Source organism: Stigmatopora argus, chromosome 1 (assembly GCF_051989625.1).
Source record: "Stigmatopora argus isolate UIUO_Sarg chromosome 1, RoL_Sarg_1.0, whole genome shotgun sequence".
Classification (NCBI taxonomy): Eukaryota; Metazoa; Chordata; class Actinopteri; order Syngnathiformes; family Syngnathidae; genus Stigmatopora; species Stigmatopora argus.
In genome coordinates this window covers 29,415,431-29,436,104 of record NC_135387.1, presented here as the reverse complement: position 1 = coordinate 29,436,104, position 20,674 = coordinate 29,415,431, and the positions used below count along the sequence as shown (strand labels likewise).

Below are 20,674 nucleotides of genomic sequence, written 5' to 3'. Positions count from 1 at the left end.
TTTTACAAAAAAAGCCTTACTATACTATGTCGTTTTTTACACAAAAAAGCCTTACTATACTATGTCGTTTTTTAAGAAAAAAAGCCTTACTATACTATGTCGTTTTTTTACCAAAAAGGCCTTACTATACTATGTCGTTTTTAAAGAGAGAAAAAAGGCTTACTATACTATGTCGTTTTTAAAGAGAAAAAAAGCCTTACTATACTATGTCGTTTTTTACACAAAAAAGCCTTACTATACTATGTCGTTTTTTATAAAAAAAGCCTTACTATACTATGTCGTTTTTTTACGCAAAAAAGCCTTACTATACTATGTCGTTTTTTACAAAAAAAGCCTTACTATACTATGTCGTTTTTTTACAAAAAAAGCCTTACTATACTATGTCGTTTTTAAAGCGAAAAAAGCCTTACTATACTATGTCGTTTTTTACACAAAAAAGCCTTACTATACTATGTCGTTTTTTACAAAAAAAGCCTTACTATACTATGTCGTTTTTTAAGAAAAAAAGCCTTACTATACTATGTCGTTTTTAAAGAGAAAAAAAGCCTTACTATACTATGTCGTTTTTTACAAAAAAAGCCTTACTATACTATGTCGTTTTTTACACAAAAAAAGCCTTACTATACTATGTCGTTTTTTAAGAAAAAAAGCCTTACTATACTATGTCGTTTTTAAAGAGAAAAAAAAGCCTTACTATACTATGTCGTTTTTAAAGAGAAAAAAAGCCTTACTATACTATGTCGTTTTTTACACAAAAAAGCCTTACTATACTATGTCGTTTTTTAAGAAAAAAAGCCTTACTATACTATGTGTTTTTTTTACCAAAAAGGCCTTACTATACTATGTCGTTTTTAAAGAGAAAAAAAAGCCTTACTATACTATGTCGTTTTTTACACAAAAAAGCCTTACTATACTATGTCGTTTTTTAAGAAAAAAAGCCTTACTATACTATGTGGTTTTTTTACCAAAAAGGCCTTACTATACTATGTCGTTTTTAAAGAGAAAAAAAAGCCTTACTATATTATGTCGTTTTTAAAGAGAAAAAAAGCCTTACTATACTATGTCGTTTTTTACACAAAAAAGCCTTACTATACTATGTCGTTTTTTACAAAAAAAGCCTTACTATACTATGTCGTTTTTAAAGAGAAATAAAGCCTTACTATACTATGTCGTTTTTTACACAAAAAAGCCTTACTATACTATGTCGTTTTTTAAGAAAAAAAGCCTTACTATACTATGTCGTTTTTTTACGCAAAAAAGCCTTACTATACTATGTCGTTTTTTAAGAAAAAAAGCCTTACTATACTATGTCGTTTTTAAAGAAAAAAAAGCCTTACTATACTATGTCGTTTTTTACACAAAAAAGCCTTACTATACTATATCGTTTTTTACGGAAAAAAAACCTTACTATACTATGTCGTTTTTTAAGAAAAAAAGCCTTACTATACTATGTCGTTTTTTTACACAAAAAAGCCTTACTATACTTTGTCGTTTTTTTACACAAAAAAGCCTTACTATACTATGTCATTTTTTACAAAAAAAGCCTTACTATACTATGTCGTTTTTTACAAAAAAAGCCTTACTATACTATGTCGTTTTTTACACAAAAAAGCCTTACTATACTATGTCGTTTTTTAAGAAAAAAAGCCTTACTATACTATGTCGTTTTTAAAGAGAAAAAAAGCCTTACTATACTATGTCGTTTTTTTACACAAAAAAGCCTTACTATACTATGTCGTTTTTTACAAAAAAAGCCTTACTATACTGTCGTTTTTTACACAAAAAAGCCTTACTATACTATGTCGTTTTTTTACAAAAAAGGCCTTACTATACTATGTCGTTTTTAAAGAGAAAAAAAGCCTTACTATACTATGTCGTTTTTACACAAAAAGCCTTACTGCGTCATTTTTTAAGAAAAAAAGCCTTACTATACTATGTCGTTTTTTAAGAAAAAAAGTCTTACTATACTATGTCGTTTTTAAAGAGAAAAAAAGCCTTACTATACTATGTCGTTTTTTACACAAAAAAGCCTTACTATACTATGTCGTTTTTTTACAAAAAAGGTCTTACTATACTATGTCGTTTTTAAAGAGAAAAAAAAGCCTTACTATACTATGTCGTTTTTAAAGAGAAAAAAAGCCTTACTATACTATGTCGTTTTTTACACAAAAAAGCCTTACTATACTATGTCGTTTTTTACAAAAAAAGCCTTACTATACTATGTCGTTTTTTACACAAAAAAGCCTTACTATACTATGTCGTTTTTTAAGAAAAAAAGCCTTACTATACTATGTCGTTTTTAAAGAGAAAAAAAGCCTTACTATACTATGTCGTTTTTTTACACAAAAAAGCCTTACTATACTATGTCGTTTTTTACAAAAAAAGCCTTACTATACTATGTCGTTTTTTACAAAAAAAGCCTTACTATACTATGTCGTTTTTTACAAAAAAAGCCTTACTATACTATGTCATTTTTTACACAAAAAAGCCTTACTATACTATGTCGTTTTTTACAAAAAAAGCCTTACTATACTATGTCGTTTTAAAGCGAAAAAAAGCCTTACTATACTATGTCGTTTTTTACAAAAAAAAGCCTTACTATACTATGTCGTTTTTTACACAAAAAAAGCCTTACTATACTATGTCGTTTTTTAAGAAAAAAAGCCTTACTATACTATGTCGTTTTTAAAGAGAAAAAAAGCCTTACTATACTATGTCGTTTTTTACACAAAAAAGCCTTACTATACTATGTCGTTTTTTACAAAAAAAGCCTTACTATACTATGTCGTTTTTTACACAAAAAAGCCTTACTATACTATGTCGTTTTTTAAGAAAAAAAGCCTTACTATACTATGTCGTTTTTTTACCAAAAAGGCCTTACTATACTATGTCGTTTTTAAAGAGAGAAAAAAGGCTTACTATACTATGTCGTTTTTAAAGAGAAAAAAAGCCTTACTATACTATGTCGTTTTTTACACAAAAAAGCCTTACTATACTATGTCGTTTTTTATAAAAAAAGCCTTACTATACTATGTCGTTTTTTTACGCAAAAAAGCCTTACTATACTATGTCGTTTTTTACAAAAAAAGCCTTACTATACTATGTCGTTTTTTTTACAAAAAAAGCCTTACTATACTATGTCGTTTTTAAAGCGAAAAAAGCCTTACTATACTATGTCGTTTTTTACAAAAAAAGCCTTACTATACTATGTCGTTTTTTACAAAAAAAGCCTTACTATACTATGTCGTTTTTTACACAAAAAAAGCCATACTATACTATGTCGTTTTTTTACAAAAAAAGCCTTACTATACTATGTCGTTTTTAAAGAGAAAAAAAGCCTTACTATACTATGTCGTTTTTTTACACAAAAAAAGCCTTACTATACTATGTCGTTTTTTACAAAAAAAGCCTTACTATACTATGTCGTTTTTTATAAAAAAAGCCTTACTATACTATGTCGTTTTTTACAAAAAAAGCCTTACTATACTATGTCGTTTTTTACACAAAAAAGCCTTACTATACTATGTCGTTTTTTAAGAAAAAAAGCCTTACTATACTATGTCGTTTTTAAAGAGAAAAAAAGCCTTACTATACTATGTCGTTTTCTACACAAAAAAGCCTTACTATACTATGTCGTTTTTTACAAAAAAAGCCTTACTATACTATGTCGTTTTTTGCAAAAAAAGCCTTAGTATACTATGTCGTTTTTTACAAAAAAAGCATTACTATACTATGTCGTTTTTTACAAAAAAAGCCTTACTATACTATGTCATTTTTAAAGAGAAAAAAAGCCTTACTATACTATGTCGTTTTTTACACAAAAAAAGCCTTACTTTACTATGTCGTTTTTTACAAAAAAAGCCTTACTATACTATGTCGCTTTTTAAGAAAAAAGCCTTACTATACTATGTCGTTTTTTTTACCAAAAAGGCCTTACTATACTATGTCGTTTTTAAAGAGAAAAAAAAGCCTTACTATACTATGTCGTTTTTAAAGAGAAAAAAAGCCTTACTATACTATGTCGTTTTTTACACAAAAAAGCCTTACTATACTATGTCGTTTTTTACAAAAAAAGCCTTACTATACTATGTCGTTTTTTACACAAAAAAGCCTTACTATACTATGTCGTTTTTAAGAAAAAAAGCCTTACTATACTATGTCGTTTTTTTTTACCAAAAAGGCCTTACTATACTATGTCGTTTTTAAAGAGAAAAAAAAGCCTTACTATACTATGTCGTTTTTTACACAAAAAAGCCTTACTATACTATGTCGTTTTTTAAGAAAAAAAGCCTTACTATACTATGTCGTTTTTTTACCAAAAAGGCCTTACTATACTATGTCGTTTTTAAAGAGAAAAAAAAGCCTTACTATACTATGTCATTTTTAAAGAGAAAAAAAGCCTTACTATACTATGTCGTTTTTTACTCAAAAAAGCCTTACTATACTATGTCGTTTTTTACAAAAAAAGCCTTACTATACTATGTCGTTTTTTACACAAAAAAGCCTTACTATACTATGTCGTTTTTTAAGAAAAAAAGCCTTACTATACTATGTCGTTTTTTACAAAAAAAGCCTTACTATACTATGTCGTTTTTAAAGAGAAAAAAAGCCTTACTATACTATGTCGTTTTTTTACACAAAAAAGCCTTACTATACTATGTCGTTTTTTACAAAAAAAGCCTTACTATACTATGTCGTTTTTAAAGAGAAAAAAAGCCTTACTATACTATGTCGTTTTTTACACAAAAAAGCCTTACTATACTATGTCGTTTTTTACAAAAAAAGCCTTACTATACTATGTCGTTTTTAAAGAGAAAAAAAGCCTTACTATACTATGTCGTTTTTTACACAAAAAAACCTTACTATACTATGTCGTTTTTTACAAAAAAAGCCTTACTATACTATGTCGTTTTTTAAGAAAAAAAGCCTTACTATACTATGTCGTTTTTTTACACAAAAAAGCCTTACTATACTATGTCGTTTTTTAAGAAAAAAAGCCTTACTATACTATGTCGTTTTTAAAGAGAAAAAAAGCCTTACTATACTATGTCGTTTTTTAAGAAAAAAAGCCTTACTATACTATGTAGTTTTTTTACACAAAAAAGCCTTACTATACTATGTCGTTTTTTTCACAAAAAAGCCTTACTATACTATGTCGTTTTTTAAGAAAAAAGCCTTACTATACTATGTCGTTTTTAAAGAGAAAAAAAGCCTTACTATACTATGTCGTTTTTTACACAAAAAAGCCTTACTATACTATATCGTTTTTTACGGAAAAAAACCTTACTATACTATGTCGTTTTTTAAGAAAAAAAGCCTTACTATACTATGTCGTTTTTTTACACAAAAAAGCCTTACTATACTATGTCGTTTTTTAAGAAAAAAGCCTTACTATACTATGTCGTTTTTAAAGAGAAAAAAAGCCTTACTATACTATGTCGTTTTTTACACAAAAAAGCCTTACTATACTATGTCGTTTTTTTACAAAAAAGGTCTTACTATACTATGTCGTTTTTAAAGAGAAAAAAAAGCCTTACTATACTATGTCGTTTTTAAAGAGAAAAAAAGCCTTACTATACTATGTCGTTTTTTACACAAAAAAGCCTTACTATACTATGTCGTTTTTTTACAAAAAAAGCCTTACTATACTATGTCGTTTTTTACACAAAAAAGCCTTACTATACTATGTCGTTTTTTAAGAAAAAAAGCCTTACTATACTATGTCGTTTTTAAAGAGAAAAAAAGCCTTACTATACTATGTCGTTTTTTACACAAAAAAGCCTTACTATACTATGTCGTTTTTTGCAAAAAAAGCCTTACTATACTATGTCGTTTTTTTACACAAAAAAGCCTTACTATACTATGTCGTTTTTTACAAAAAAAGCCTTACTATACTATGTCGTTTTTTACACAAAAAAAGCCTTACTATACTATGTCGTTTTTTAAGAAAAAAAGCCTTACTATACTATGTCGTTTTTAAAGAGAAAAAAAGCCTTACTATACTATGTCGTTTTTTACACAAAAAAAGCCTTACTATACTATGTCGTTTTTTACAAAAAAAGCCTTACTATACTATGTCGTTTTTTACAAAAAAGCCTTACTATACTATGTCGTTTTTAAAGAGAAAAAAAGCCTTACTATACTATGTCGTTTTTTACAAAAAAAGCCTTACTATACTATGTCGTTTTTTACACAAAAAAAGCCTTACTATACTATGTCGTTTTTTAAGAAAAAAAGCCTTACTATACTATGTCGTTTTTTTTACCAAAAAGGCCTTACTATACTATGTCGTTTTTAAAGAGAAAAAAAAGCCTTACTATACTATGTCGTTTTTAAAGAGAAAAAAAGCCTTACTATACTATGTCGTTTTTTACACAAAAAAGCCTTACTATACTATGTCGTTTTTTAAGAAAAAAAGCCTTACTATACTATGTCGTTTTTTTACCAAAAAGGCCTTACTATACTATGTCGTTTTTAAAGAGAAAAAAAAGCCTTACTATACTATGTCGTTTTTAAAGAGAAAAAAAGCCTTACTATACTATGTCGTTTTTTACACAAAAAAGCCTTACTATACTATGTCGTTTTTTTACAAAAAAAGCCTTACTATACTATGTCATTTTTTATAAAAAAAGCCTTACTATACTATGTCGTTTTTTACACAAAAAAGCCTTACTATACTATGTCGTTTTTTAAGAAAAAAAGCCTTACTATACTATGTCGTTTTTAAAGAGAAAAAAAGCCTTACTATACTATGTCGTTTTTAAAGAGAAAAAAAGCCTTACTATACTATGTCGTTTTTTTACACAAAAAAGCCTTACTATACTATGTCGTTTTTTACAAAAAAAGCCTTACTATACTATGTCGTTTTTTACAAAAAAAGCCTTACTATACTATGTCGTTTTTTACAAAAAAAGCCTTACTATACTATGTCGTTTTTTACACAAAAAAGCCTTACTATACTATGTCGTTTTTAAAGCGAAAAAAGCCTTACTATACTATGTCGTTTTTTACACAAAAAAGCCTTACTATACTATGTCGTTTTTTAAGAAAAAAAGCCTTACTATACTATGTCGTTTTTTTACCAAAAAGGCCTTACTATACTATGTCGTTTTTAAAGAGAGAAAAAAGGCTTACTATACTATGTCGTTTTTTACACAAAAAAGCCTTACTATACTATGTCGTTTTTTACAAAAAAAGCCTTACTATACTATGTCGTTTTTTACGCAAAAAAGCCTTACTATACTATGTCGTTTTTTACAAAAAAAGCCTTACTATACTATGTCGTTTTTTTACAAAAAAAGCCTTACTATACTATGTCGTTTTTTTACACAAAAAAGCCTTACTATACTATGTCGTTTTTTACAAAAAAAGCCTTACTATACTGTCGTTTTTTACACAAAAAAGCCTTACTATACTATGTCGTTTTTTTACAAAAAAGGCCTTACTATACTATGTCGTTTTTACACAAAAAGCCTTACTGCGTCATTTTTTAAGAAAAAAAGCCTTACTATACTATGTCGTTTTTTAAGAAAAAAAGTCTTACTATACTATGTCGTTTTTAAAGAGAAAAAAAGCCTTACTATACTATGTCGTTTTTTACACAAAAAAGCCTTACTATACTATGTCGTTTTTTTACAAAAAAGGTCTTACTATACTATGTCGTTTTTTATCAAAAAGGCCTTACTATACTATGTCGTTTTTAAAGAGAAAAAAAAGCCTTACTATACTATGTCGTTTTTAAAGAGAAAAAAAGCCTTACTATACTATGTCGTTTTTTACACAAAAAAGCCTTACTATACTATGTCGTTTTTTACAAAAAAAGCCTTACTATACTATGTCGTTTTTTACACAAAAAAGCCTTACTATACTATGTCGTTTTTTAAGAAAAAAAGCCTTACTATACTATGTCGTTTTTAAAGAGAAAAAAAGCCTTACTATACTATGTCGTTTTTTTACACAAAAAAGCCTTACTATACTATGTCGTTTTTTACAAAAAAGCCTTACTATACTATGTCGTTTTTTACAAAAAAAGCCTTACTATACTATGTCGTTTTTTACAAAAAAAGCCTTACTATACTATGTCGTTTTTTACACAAAAAAGCCTTACTATACTATGTCGTTTTTTACAAAAAAAGCCTTACTATACTATGTCGTTTTAAAGCGAAAAAAAGCCTTACTATACTATGTCGTTTTTTACACAAAAAAGCCTTACTATACTATGTCGTTTTTTACAAAAAAAAAGCCTTACTATACTATGTCGTTTTTACACAAAAAAGCCTTACTATACTATGTCGTTTTTTAAGAAAAAAAGCCTTACTATACTATGTCGTTTTTAAAGACAAAAAAAAGCCTTACTATACTATGTCGTTTTTTACACAAAAAAGCCTTACTATACTATGTCGTTTTTTTACAAAAAAAGCCTTACTATACTATGTCGTTTTTTACAAAAAAAGCCTTACTATACTATGTCGTTTTTTACACAAAAAAGCCTTACTATACTATGTCGTTTTTTAAGAAAAAAAGCCTTACTATACTATGTCGTTTTTAAAGAGAAAAAAAGCCTTACTATACTATGTCGTTTTTTTACACAAAAAAGCCTTACTATACTATGTCGTTTTTTACAAAAAAAGCCTTACTATACTATGTCGTTTTTTACAAAAAAAAGCCTTACTATACTATGTCGTTTTTTACAAAAAAAGCCTTACTATACTATGTCGTTTTTTACACAAAAAAGCCTTACTATACTATGTCGTTTTTTACAAAAAAAGCCTTACTATACTATGTCGTTTTAAAGCGAAAAAAAGCCTTACTATACTATGTCGTTTTTTACACAAAAAAGCCTTACTATACTATGTCGTTTTTTACAAAAAAAGCCTTACTATACTATGTCGTTTTTTACACAAAAAAGCCTTACTATACTATGTCGTTTTTTAAGAAAAAAAGCCTTACTATACTATGTCGTTTTTAAAGAGAAAAAAAGCCTTACTATACTACGTCGTTTTTTACACAAAAAAGCCTTACTATACTATGTCGTTTTTTACAAAAAAAGCCTTACTATACTATGTCGTTTTTTTACGAAAAAAAGCCTTACTATACTATGTCGTTTTTTAAGAAAAAAAGCCTTACTATACTATGTCGTTTTTAAAGAGAAAAAAAGCCTTACTATACTATGTCGTTTTTAAAGAGAAAAAAAGCCTTACTATACTATGTCGTTTTTTTACACAAAAAAGCCTTACTATACTATGTCGTTTTTTACAAAAAAAACCTTACTATACTATGTCGTTTTTTACAAAAAAAGCCTTACTATACTATGTCGTTTTTTACAAAAAAAGCCTTACTATACTATGTCGTTTTTTTACACAAAAAAGCCTTACTATACTATGTCGTTTTTTACAAAAAAAGCCTTACTATACTGTCGTTTTTAAAGAGAAAAAAAGCTTTACTATACTATGTCGTTTTTTACACAAAAAAGCCTTACTATACTATGTCGTTTTTTACAAAAAAAGCCTTACTATACTATGTCGTTTTTTACACAAAAAAGCCTTACTATACTATGTCGTTTTTAAAGAGAAAAAAAGTCTTACTATACTATGTCGTTTTTTAAGAAAAAAAGCCTTACTATACTATGTCGTTTTTTTACACAAAAAAGCCTTACTATACTATGTCGTTTTTTAAGAAAAAAAGCCTTACTATACTATGTCGTTTTTAAAGAGAAAAAAAGCCTTACTATACTATGTCGTTTTTAAAGAGAAAAAAAGCCTTACTATACTATGTCGTTTTTTTACACAAAAAAGCCTTACTATACTATGTCGTTTTTTACAAAAAAAGCCTTACTATACTATGTCGTTTTTTACAAAAAAAAGCCTTACTATACTATGTTGTTTTTTTACAAAAAAAAGCCTTACTATACTATGTCGTTTTTTACACAAAAAAGCCTTACTATACTATGTCGTTTTTTAAGAAAAAAAGCCTTACTATACTATGTCGTTTTTAAAGAGAAAAAAAGCCTTACTATACTATGTCGTTTTTTACACAAAAAAGCCTTACTATACTATGTCGTTTTTTACAAAAAAAGCCTTACTATACTATGTCGTTTTTTACACAAAAAAGCCTTACTATACTATGTCGTTTTTTAAAGAAAAAAAGCCTTACTATACTATGTCGTTTTTAAAGAGAAAAAAAGCCTTACTATACTATGTCGTTTTTAAAGAGAAAAAAAGCCTTACTATACTATGTCGTTTTTTTACACAAAAAAGCCTTACTATACTATGTCGTTTTTTACAAAAAAGCCTTACTATACTATGTCGTTTTTTACAAAAAAAGCCTTACTATACTATGTCGTTTTTTACAAAAAAAGCCTTACTATACTATGTCGTTTTTTACACAAAAAAGCCTTACTATACTATGTCGTTTTTTCCAAAAAAAGCCTTACTATACTATGTCGTTTTTAAAGCGAAAAAAGCCTTACTATACTATGTCGTTTTTTACACAAAAAAGCCTTACTATACTAGGTCGTTTTTTACAAAAAAAGCCTTACTATACTATGTCGTTTTTTACACAAAAAAGCCTTACTATACTATGTCGTTTTTTAAGAAAAAAAGCCTTACTATACTATGTCGTTTTTTTACCAAAAAGGCCTTACTATACTATGTCGTTTTTAAAGAGAAAAAAACCCTTACTATACTATGTCGTTTTTAAAGAGAAAAAAAGCCTTACTATGCTATGTCGTTTTTTTACACAAAAAAGCCTTACTATACTATGTCGTTTTTTACAAAAAAAGCCTTACTATACTATGTCGTTTTTTACAAAAAAAGCCTTACTATACTATGTCGTTTTTTACAAAAAAAGCCTTACTATACTATGTCGTTTTTTTACACAAAAAAGCCTTACTATGCTATGTCGTTTTTTACAAAAAAGCCTTACTATACTATGTCGTTTTTAAAGAGAAAAAAAGCCTTACTATACTACGTCGTTTTTAAAGAGAAAAAAAGCCTTACTATACTATGTCGTTTTTTTACACAAAAAAGCCTTACTATACTATGTCGTTTTTTACAAAAAAAGCCTTACTATACTATGTCGTTTTTTACACAAAAAAGCCTTACTATACTATGTCGTTTTTAAAGAGAAAAAAAGTCTTACTATACTATGTCGTTTTTAAAGAGAAAAAAAGCCTTACTATACTACGTCGTTTTTAAAGAGAAAAAAAGCCTTACTATACTATGTCGTTTTTTTACACAAAAAAGCCTTACTATACTATGTCGTTTTTTTACAAAAAAAGCCTTACTATACTATGTCGTTTTTTACAAAAAAAGCCTTACTATACTATGTCGTTTTTTAAGAAAAAAAGCCTTACTATACTATGTCGTTTTTAAAGAGAAAAAAAGCCTTACTATACTATGTCGTTTTTTACAAAAAAAGCCTTACTATACTATGTCGTTTTTTACAAAAAAAGCCTTACTATACTATGTCGTTTTTTACACAAAAAAGCCTTACTATACTATGTCGTTTTTTCCAAAAAAAGCCTTACTATACTATGTCGTTTTTAAAGCGAAAAAAGCCTTACTATACTATGTCGTTTTTTACACAAAAAAGCCTTACTATACTAGGTCGTTTTTTACAAAAAAAGCCTTACTATACTATGTCGTTTTTTACACAAAAAAGCCTTACTATACTATGTCGTTTTTTAAGAAAAAAAGCCTTACTATACTATGTCGTTTTTTTACCAAAAAGGCCTTACTATACTATGTCGTTTTTAAAGAGAAAAAAACCCTTACTATACTATGTCGTTTTTAAAGAGAAAAAAAGCCTTACTATGCTATGTCGTTTTTTTACACAAAAAAGCCTTACTATACTATGTCGTTTTTTACAAAAAAAGCCTTACTATACTATGTCGTTTTTTACAAAAAAAGCCTTACTATACTATGTCGTTTTTTACAAAAAAAGCCTTACTATACTATGTCGTTTTTTTACACAAAAAAGCCTTACTATGCTATGTCGTTTTTTACAAAAAAGCCTTACTATACTATGTCGTTTTTAAAGAGAAAAAAAGCCTTACTATACTACGTCGTTTTTAAAGAGAAAAAAAGCCTTACTATACTACGTCGTTTTTTTACACAAAAAAGCCTTACTATACTATGTCGTTTTTTACAAAAAAAGCCTTACTATACTATGTCGTTTTTTACACAAAAAAGCCTTACTATACTATGTCGTTTTTAAAGAGAAAAAAAGTCTTACTATACTATGTCGTTTTTAAAGAGAAAAAAAGCCTTACTATACTACGTCGTTTTTAAAGAGAAAAAAAGCCTTACTATACTATGTCGTTTTTTTACACAAAAAAGCCTTACTATACTATGTCGTTTTTTTACAAAAAAAGCCTTACTATACTATGTCGTTTTTTACAAAAAAAGCCTTACTATACTATGTCGTTTTTTAAGAAAAAAAGCCTTACTATACTATGTCGTTTTTAAAGAGAAAAAAAGCCTTACTATACTATGTCGTTTTTTACACAAAAAAGCCTTACTATACTATGTCATTTTTTACAAAAAAAGCCTTACTATACTATGTCGTTTTTTACACAAAAAAGCCTTACTATACTGTCGTTTTTTTAAGAAAAAAAGCCTTACTATACTATGTCGTTTTTAAAGAGAAAAAAAGCCTTACTATACTATGTCGTTTTTAAAGAGAAAAAAAGCCTTACTATACTATGTCGTTTTTTTACACAAAAAAGCCTTACTATACTATGTCGTTTTTTACAAAAAAAGCCTTACTATACTATGTCGTTTTTTACAAAAAAATCCTTACTATACTATGTCGTTTTTTACACAAAAAAGCCTTACTATACTATGTCGTTTTTTACACAAAAAAGCCTTACTATACTATGTCGTTTTTTCCAAAAAAAGCCTTACTATACTATGTCGTTTTTAAAGCGAAAAAAAGCCTTACTATACTATGTCGTTTTTTTACACAAAAAAGCCTTACTATACTATGTCGTTTTTTAAGAAAAAAAGCCTTACTATACTATGTCGTTTTTAAAGAGAAAAAAAGCCTTACTATACTATGTCATTTTTTACACAAAAAAGCCTTACTATACTATGTCGTTTTTTACACAAAAAAAGCCTTACTATACATGGTCTTTTTTTAATAAAAAAGCCTTACTATGCATGGTCTTTTTAATAAAAAAGCCTTACTATACATGGTCTTTTTAATAAAAAAGCCTTACTATACATGGTCATTTTTTAACAAGAAAGCCTTACTATTGAGTAAAATATGTCATATTCTTCATTAACAATATACATGGTCATTTTTTAAAAAAAAGCCTTACTATACATGGTCATTTTTTTAATAAAAAAGCCTTACTATACATGGTCTTTTTTAAAGAAAAAAAGCCTTACTATACATGGTCATTTTTTTGAGAAAAAAGCCTTACTATACATGGTCATTTTTTAATAAAAAAGCCTTACTATACATGGTCTTTTTTTTTAAGCCTTACTATACATGGTCTTTTTTTTTAAGCCTTACTATACATGGTCATTTTTTAATAAAAAAAAAGCCTTACTATACATGGTCATTTTTTAAGAAAAAAAGCCTTACTATACATGGTCATTTTTTAATGAAAAAAGCCTTACTTTACCGTTAGGTTTAGTCTTAGGTTTAAGTTTAGGAGTTGGTTTAAGTTTAGGTTTACTATACATGGTCATTTTTTTATGAAAAAAAAAGCCTTACTATACATGGTCATTTTTGTTTAAATAAAAAAGCCTTACTATACCTGGTCATTTTTTTAAGAAAAAAAAAGCCTTACTATACATGGTCATTTTTTTTTAGAAAAAAGCCTTACTATACATGTTCATTTTTTAATAAAAAAGCCTTACTATACATGGTCATTTTTTTTTGAAAAAAGCCTTACTATACATGGTCATTTTTTTTAAAAAAAGCCTTACTATACATGGTCATTTTTTAAGAAAAAAGCCTTACTATACATGGTCATCTTTTAATGAAAAAAGCCGTACTTTACCGTTAGGTTTAAGGTTAGGCTTAGGTTTAAGTTTAGGCTTAGGTCATTTTTACATGGTCATTTTTAAGAAAAAAAGCCTTAGGTTTAGGCTTAGGTTTAAGTTTAGGCTTAGGTTTAAGTTTAGGCTTAGGTTTACTATACATGGTCATTTTTTATGAAAAAAAAGCCTTACTATACATGGTCATTTTTTAATAAAAAAGCCTTACTATACATGGTCATTTTTTAAGAAAAAAAAGCCTTACTATACATGGTCATTTTTTAATAAAAATGCCTTACTATACATGGTCATTTTTTCATGGAAAAAGCCTTACTTTACCGTTAGGTTTAGGCTTAGGTTAAAGCTTAGGTTTAGGCTTATGTTTAGCTTTGGCTTACTATACATGGTCATTTTTTTAATAAAAAAACATACTATACATGGTCATTTTAAAAAGCTTTACTATACATGGTCATTTTAAAAAACCTTACTATACATGGTCATTTTTAAGGAAAAAAATACATGAATAGCAAGGCTTTAAAAAAATGTATAGTAAGGTTTTTTTTCATTAAAAAATGACCACGTATATAGCAATCCCTCGAATATCGCGGCGAATGTAGAGCAGCCAAACAAAAAACCACGATGACGGTAATGACCTACACGTTCTACACGTAATCTTTGAATAAAAATGTTTGGGAAGGCATCTGCTTCCCCCCAAAAAAACCTTGTGGTTGCGCTATTTGAGGGAACACTGTACATATGGCCACCCAGAGAAAACCCACACGGGCATCTCAACACAGGGAAGCCCAGACTGAACTCGGAACGCAGCTAAGCGCTCTTCCACCGGGACGCCAATATAACAACGAGCCCTTTGTAATGGATGAAAAAGCCAAATTAGAAGGGGAAAAAAAGGCAGCTTACGGGGGAGGAAAGAAATGAAAAAGCTCGGCGGCGAGTGCGCGGCTTCTGGGAAAGTCGGCGCTCCGTCCGAGGGAGGACTTGGCACAAAAACACAGAGGCCTGTGTTGCCGCTCTACCACCTGGGCCCGGCGTCTTGGCACGCCATCAGATGCCGCCCCGCCAGGCTGGCGTGCCTCCGCCGCCTCGGGCCTCGGCGCCCGCCTCCTGCCCGGCCCGACTGGCCCCGCCTCCCCCACTTCTTCCTCTCGAGCCAACCCGCGTGCTGGCCTGAGGGAGCCCGGAGGTGTGCAACATTGACATGCAAAAGTGCACGCTGCCATTTGCATAGATTTTTTTGGTGGAAAAAAAATGGCCAAATCAGGATTAAATAATGATGGAGAGTCCGGTTTAAGAGTTTGTTTTCGACTGGGATTTAGTAAATGGAGGGATTCAAATGATATTTAGGACGCATCTTTTAATTTGGAGTGAGGCAGACACGTCCAATCGGATTTTACAGTAGATGTGTGGCGGTAGCGGAGTGGAATCTGCCCGGTGATAAACAGTCGAAGCGAGAAATTTACATAGAAAAGCATGGGTCGGTATTTTGTGTCACAACCGAATGAATGTCTTTGGTTTTAAATCAAACTTTATTGGAATTACAGTGGTAGCTCGTGATACGACATGCTCGTGATACGACATGCTCGTGTTACGACGCTCGTGTGCGGTCGATTGGTCACCGGTCTTTTGGTCGCCCTGACCGCGACAATGGGCGACCAAAAGACCGGCGACCAAAAGATCGGCGACCAAAAGACCGGCGACCAAAAGACCGGCGACCAAAAGACCGACGACCAAAAGACCGACGACCAAAAGACCGACGACCAAAAGACCGGCGACAAAACAAGGTAAAACAACACGGTCTACGCATGAATAAAAGCCAACAATGGCTATGAGCAGTTTCACTGAGCCGACGTGTGAGTGGAGAAGAGTTTGTATGTACATGCGCTGTCCCTTTAAGAAGCGACGTCAGTCAGGGTCTTAACAAGTTCTCCAACAAAAAACAATCAAAGTCTGGGAAATTTGGAGCTTTTCTTTAGCCTAATAGTTAATAGGGCGTTAAGTATGACTAAATAGTCATTCGCAGTTTGTATTTAGGGAATTTGAGCAACAATTTAAATGGTAATTATCAATAACCTTCCGGGCGACCAATCGACCGTGTACTTTTGTGGAATTATTCCATTTTTTCTAAAATTCCACAATAATGAGAGATCATTTCTCAGAGAAACAAACGAGAGTTGCATTTTTTCAGGGTTATTTTTTCCCTGTTAGTCAGTGCGAATGGCAGAGCTTGTTCGCTAATACGAGAGGAGTATATGCTACTTCTCGTTGGCAAGTGGTGGTGCGTTATCCTATTGTGAGGACATTTGTGTGCATCATTTTGGGAATATTTTGAAGGGAAGACAAAAGCAAACAACCCTCGATAGGTTGCATCTGAAAGTCAAGGTGGAGGCGGGGCCAATAGAGCCAAGAAAGGTATCAAAATTTCAAACAAAATTAGAATTAAATTGAGTGTAAGGTTAGATTAAATTTATTTTTGAGTGTGTCTGCATCGTAATCCAAGTTAATTTAAATTTGCTTATGTTATGTTACGAGCGCGTTGCCATGCTAAAAGTCTAATTTTAGTACTATTAAACACATTTTAGTACTATTAAACCACTAGTTATTTGTTACTTTGTTAATAGATGGCGAATTCGAACAAATAAAAATGTTTTTCCAATCCAATATCCTATTTTGAGTGTTTTGTCAGAGGGTTGGAACAAATTAATTTGGTTTTTAGTTCATTTCTATGGGAAACGTTCATTTAAGTTACGAGTAAATCGACATACGAGCTCAGTCCCGGAACGAATTAAGCTCGTATCTCGAGGTACCACTGTATTTGCATCTTTTTTGTCAAATATTTCTTTAGGGCTAACGACTTCCTTCTTGGCAAGAGGCCTTGCAGCCCATGTGGATGAAGGACTCGTTTTACTGTTGCTAATTAGCAGCAGCCGCCTCCCAAAGTCTTTTGCTTTGGGGTCGAGTCACACGTTTGGGACCAAAAACACATTCATCTCGGGGACACGGAGCCCGTTTCCATCCCGAGTGGTGTGACATCTGGACATTCCCTTGACTTTTACACTTTTGCGTCTAATTCTTTAAGCAGATGAAGGCGACACTCGAGCATCTGGAAATTGCACCCAAGGATGAGCCAGACTTGCCGAGTCTTTGATTATATATATATATATATATATATTAATAAATTGATTAAAAGAACTGGATTAAAAGCCCTGAATATTCAGTTTATTATAGATCTAAAACAATTTTTATTTTAGCTTTTTTTAAAATATATTTTTAGATTTTGCAAAATGATTTTTGAACTAAAAACCCAGAAAAAAATGATTAAAAAATTACAATTATTGATTTAAAAGGGGGGAAATCAGGAAATTTAATATACAACTATACTCTTCATTATAATCTGATCCTAAAACAGAAAGTCGACACTCATGATTTACTTTCTCGGACCACACAAAATGATGCGGCGGGCCAGATTTGGCCCCCGGGCCGCCACTTTGACACCTGTGATGTAAAGTAAGGGTGTCAGACTTGGGTTGGTTCGCGGGCCACTGTATAGTTTATGTAAACTCATGGAATTGAATATTAAACCAAAATGTAGATATAGACAAATAGGAGCATGAACGCTTTATAAAGGGAAATTCGAATGTGTTTGCACTGTACAGAGCGACGCAAACACTCAATAGTAAAAGAAGTGTTAAAATAATACTTTTAGTCGTCGTCATCGTCGGACAGCTCCAGGTCCTCCACCAAGTCTTCGTCTCCTTCGGCTATCTTCTTAAGAGAGGAGGCTAAGAAGGGCTGAGGCGCTTTTGACGGCGCCTCATCTTCCTCATCTAGAAAGAAAATTGAAATTGAAAAATATATATATATTTTTAATTTAAGGGGTAGCCCGGTGGCTGAGTGGTTAGCACGTAGGTCTCACTGGGTTCAAATCCAGGTTGGTCCACCTGTATGGAGTTTGCATGTTCTTCCCAGGCCTGTGTGGGTTTTCTCTGGGTATTCCGGTTTCCTCCCACATTCCAAAAACATGCATGCTAGGCTGATTGGACACTCTAAATTGCCCCTAGCTAGGTATGATTGGTTGTTTGTCTCATTGTGCCCTGCGATTGGCTAACCACCAATTCAGGGTGTTTGCCGAAGTCAGCTGGGATAGACTCCAGCACCCCCCGTGACCCTAGTGAGGATGAAGCGGCTCCGAAAATTAAATGAAAAAAGAAAAATGAACAGTTTACACTGGGAGAAGGAGGGTTGTTAATCCAGCTGTGTGGAGTTTGCTGTGTGGGTTTTCTGTGGGTACTCCAGTTTCCTCCCACATTCCAAAAACATGCATGTTGGGCTGATTGGATACTCTAAATTACTCCCAAGTATGAATGTGAGCGTGAATGGTTGTTTCTCTCCTCGGGTGTCCCCCGAAGTCAGCTGGGATAGACTCCAGCACCCCCCCGTGACCCTTGTGAGGATGAAGCGGGTCGGAAAATTAAATAAAAAACAAAAAATGAAGGGTTAATGACAAGATTTGTTTTTTGTTTACACGCACCCAAGTCTCCGTCACTCATGTCCGACAGCCCTTCACCATCATCATCATCATCTTCATCATCATCTTCATCATCTTCATCATCTGAACCCTGATTGGTCTTCTTGCCTGGACAGAGAAACAGAGAACATTACAAGGAGATATTTAAAAAAAAAAAAAAAATGCCATCAAATGCCCCTCCCCACCCCGTCAAGCTGACTTTCCCCAAGTTCCCGTAGCTCCGAGGCTGCCGTTCTTTGGAGAAAACTCGATGTGGGTCAAGCATCAGAGGCAGCCGCAAAAGCGTGTGCGTATAGGCGCGCTTCCTCCATCCCCCGCCATCCCAGAGATGGGACCTAAAGTCTATTACAGCCGCCGCCGACTGCCGCGCACAAACACCCGTGACAGTTTACTACTGGCAATTTCAGACGTCGGCGGCTCAAGGCCTAAATATGGCAAATGGAGATTGCAGGCAGGTTTCGTAGCAACGCTAGCGATGGAGGTTCGCTAAGTGTGTGTGTGTGTGTGTGTGTGTGCGGAATAGCCAAAGGGACGACGGGGTTTCGAATGCTTTGAAGTTAGGGTGTGATGAGAAGCTGGGGAGTAGACACACACATACACACCCACCCACCCACACACACACACACGCATGTACGTACGTACGCAGAATGGCTTCCTCCCGTATGCTAGCACTACACCTTAAACGCAGACACAAACATAGCTAAAAATATCAGGGCACTTTCCTCACCGTCATAATGGCTTATGTGTGTCTTTCTCACACTCGCACTATTAAAAGCGCTACTTTTAAGTAGCGCTACACGGATAGTGACGCTTGTATCGAGAGGGCGCTAACAAAAATACAGGTATGGGTAGCGGGAATAGTGCGGAATAATGCAAGATGTTTAGGTTGCAAGTGCAAGATGGCGGGCGAAAGATTTTTGGTGGAAAAAATGTGGAAAAATAAGTCCTGTGGTGTTTTGAGGCGGGGGGAAGTGTTTTTAATCTGGATATATTTTTGCTAGTTTATAGTACAGTGGTACCTCGACATAGGAGCAATTTGAGATACGAGTAAAATTTCGGGTAAATATTTATCTTGAGATACGAGACAATTTTTGATATACGAGCATACCGTGGACTGCTCATAACAACATCATGGCCACTGTCCATCCCGTCAACTCCCTCGTGTAATGTCTCTACAACCACTAGGCGGAGCGTTGCATTTTTTCAGTGTTTTTCTTCCATTAGTCAGTGCGAATGGCGGAGCTTGTTCGCTAATACGAGAGGAGTATATACTACTTCTCGTTGGCAAGTGGTCGCGTGTTATCCTATTGTGAGGACATTTGTGTGCATCATTTTCTGAATATTTTGAAGGGAACGCAAAAGCAAACAACCCTCGATAGGTTGCATCTGAAAGTCAGGGTGGAGGCGGGGCCAATAGAGCCAAAAAAGGTATCAAAATTTAAAACAAAATAAGAATTAAATTTAGTGTAAGGTTAGATTCAACGTATTTTTGAGTGTCCGCATAGTAATCCAAGTTCATTTAAATTTGTTTGTTACGAGCGTGTTGCCGTGCAAAAAGTCTCTCTCTAATTTTAGTACTATTAAACACATTTTAGTATACTAGTAAACCACTAGTTATCTGTTACTTAGATGGCGAATTAGAACAAATAAAAATGTTTTTCCAATCCAATATCCTGTTTTTGGTGTTTTTTCAGAGGGGTTAGAACGAATTAATCTGTTTTTTAGTTCATTTCTATGGCAAACATTCATTTGAGTTACGATAAAATCGACATACGAGCTCAGTCCCAGAACGAATTAAACTTGTATCTCAAGGTACCACTGTCTTTGTATACAGTGGTATACAAATGGCCACCAATTAAGGGTTTTGGTGTTTTTTCAGAGGGTTAGAACGAATTAATCTGTTTTTAGTTCATTTCTATGGGAAACATTCGCTTGAGTTACGAGAAAATCAACATACGAGCTCAGTCCCGGATCGAATTACGCTCATATCTCGAGGTACCACTGTATTTACAACAGCATAGGCCGATACAACACAGCCACGTATTGAATAGCGAGCAAAACTAAAAAAAAAAATGGTATGGGTTTAACTCTACTTTTTAAAGTTGCCCCAAAATGACCTCTCTCCCCATCCACACACACACAA

General features: G+C 32.0%; 1 protein-coding gene across 2 annotated transcripts in view; it reads right to left on the bottom strand.

The window, feature by feature from the left end:
• Positions 1-20,674, bottom strand: part of noc2l (NOC2-like nucleolar associated transcriptional repressor) — a 53,832-nt gene that overhangs the window by 10,593 nt on the left and 22,565 nt on the right. Inside the window, exons 17-18 of one of the 2 annotated variants that reach the window (XM_077615433.1) lie at positions 18,535-18,639; positions 17,704-17,830 (exon numbers count right to left, since the gene is read on the bottom strand). In XM_077615433.1, coding sequence (XP_077471559.1) covers positions 17,706-17,830; positions 18,535-18,639 — 230 coding nt within the window. In that variant the 3' untranslated portion in view covers positions 17,704-17,705. Of the gene's footprint in view, positions 1-17,534; positions 17,831-18,534; positions 18,640-20,674 lie in introns of those variants that run through there. The other variant, XM_077615424.1, reaches the window with a different exon arrangement.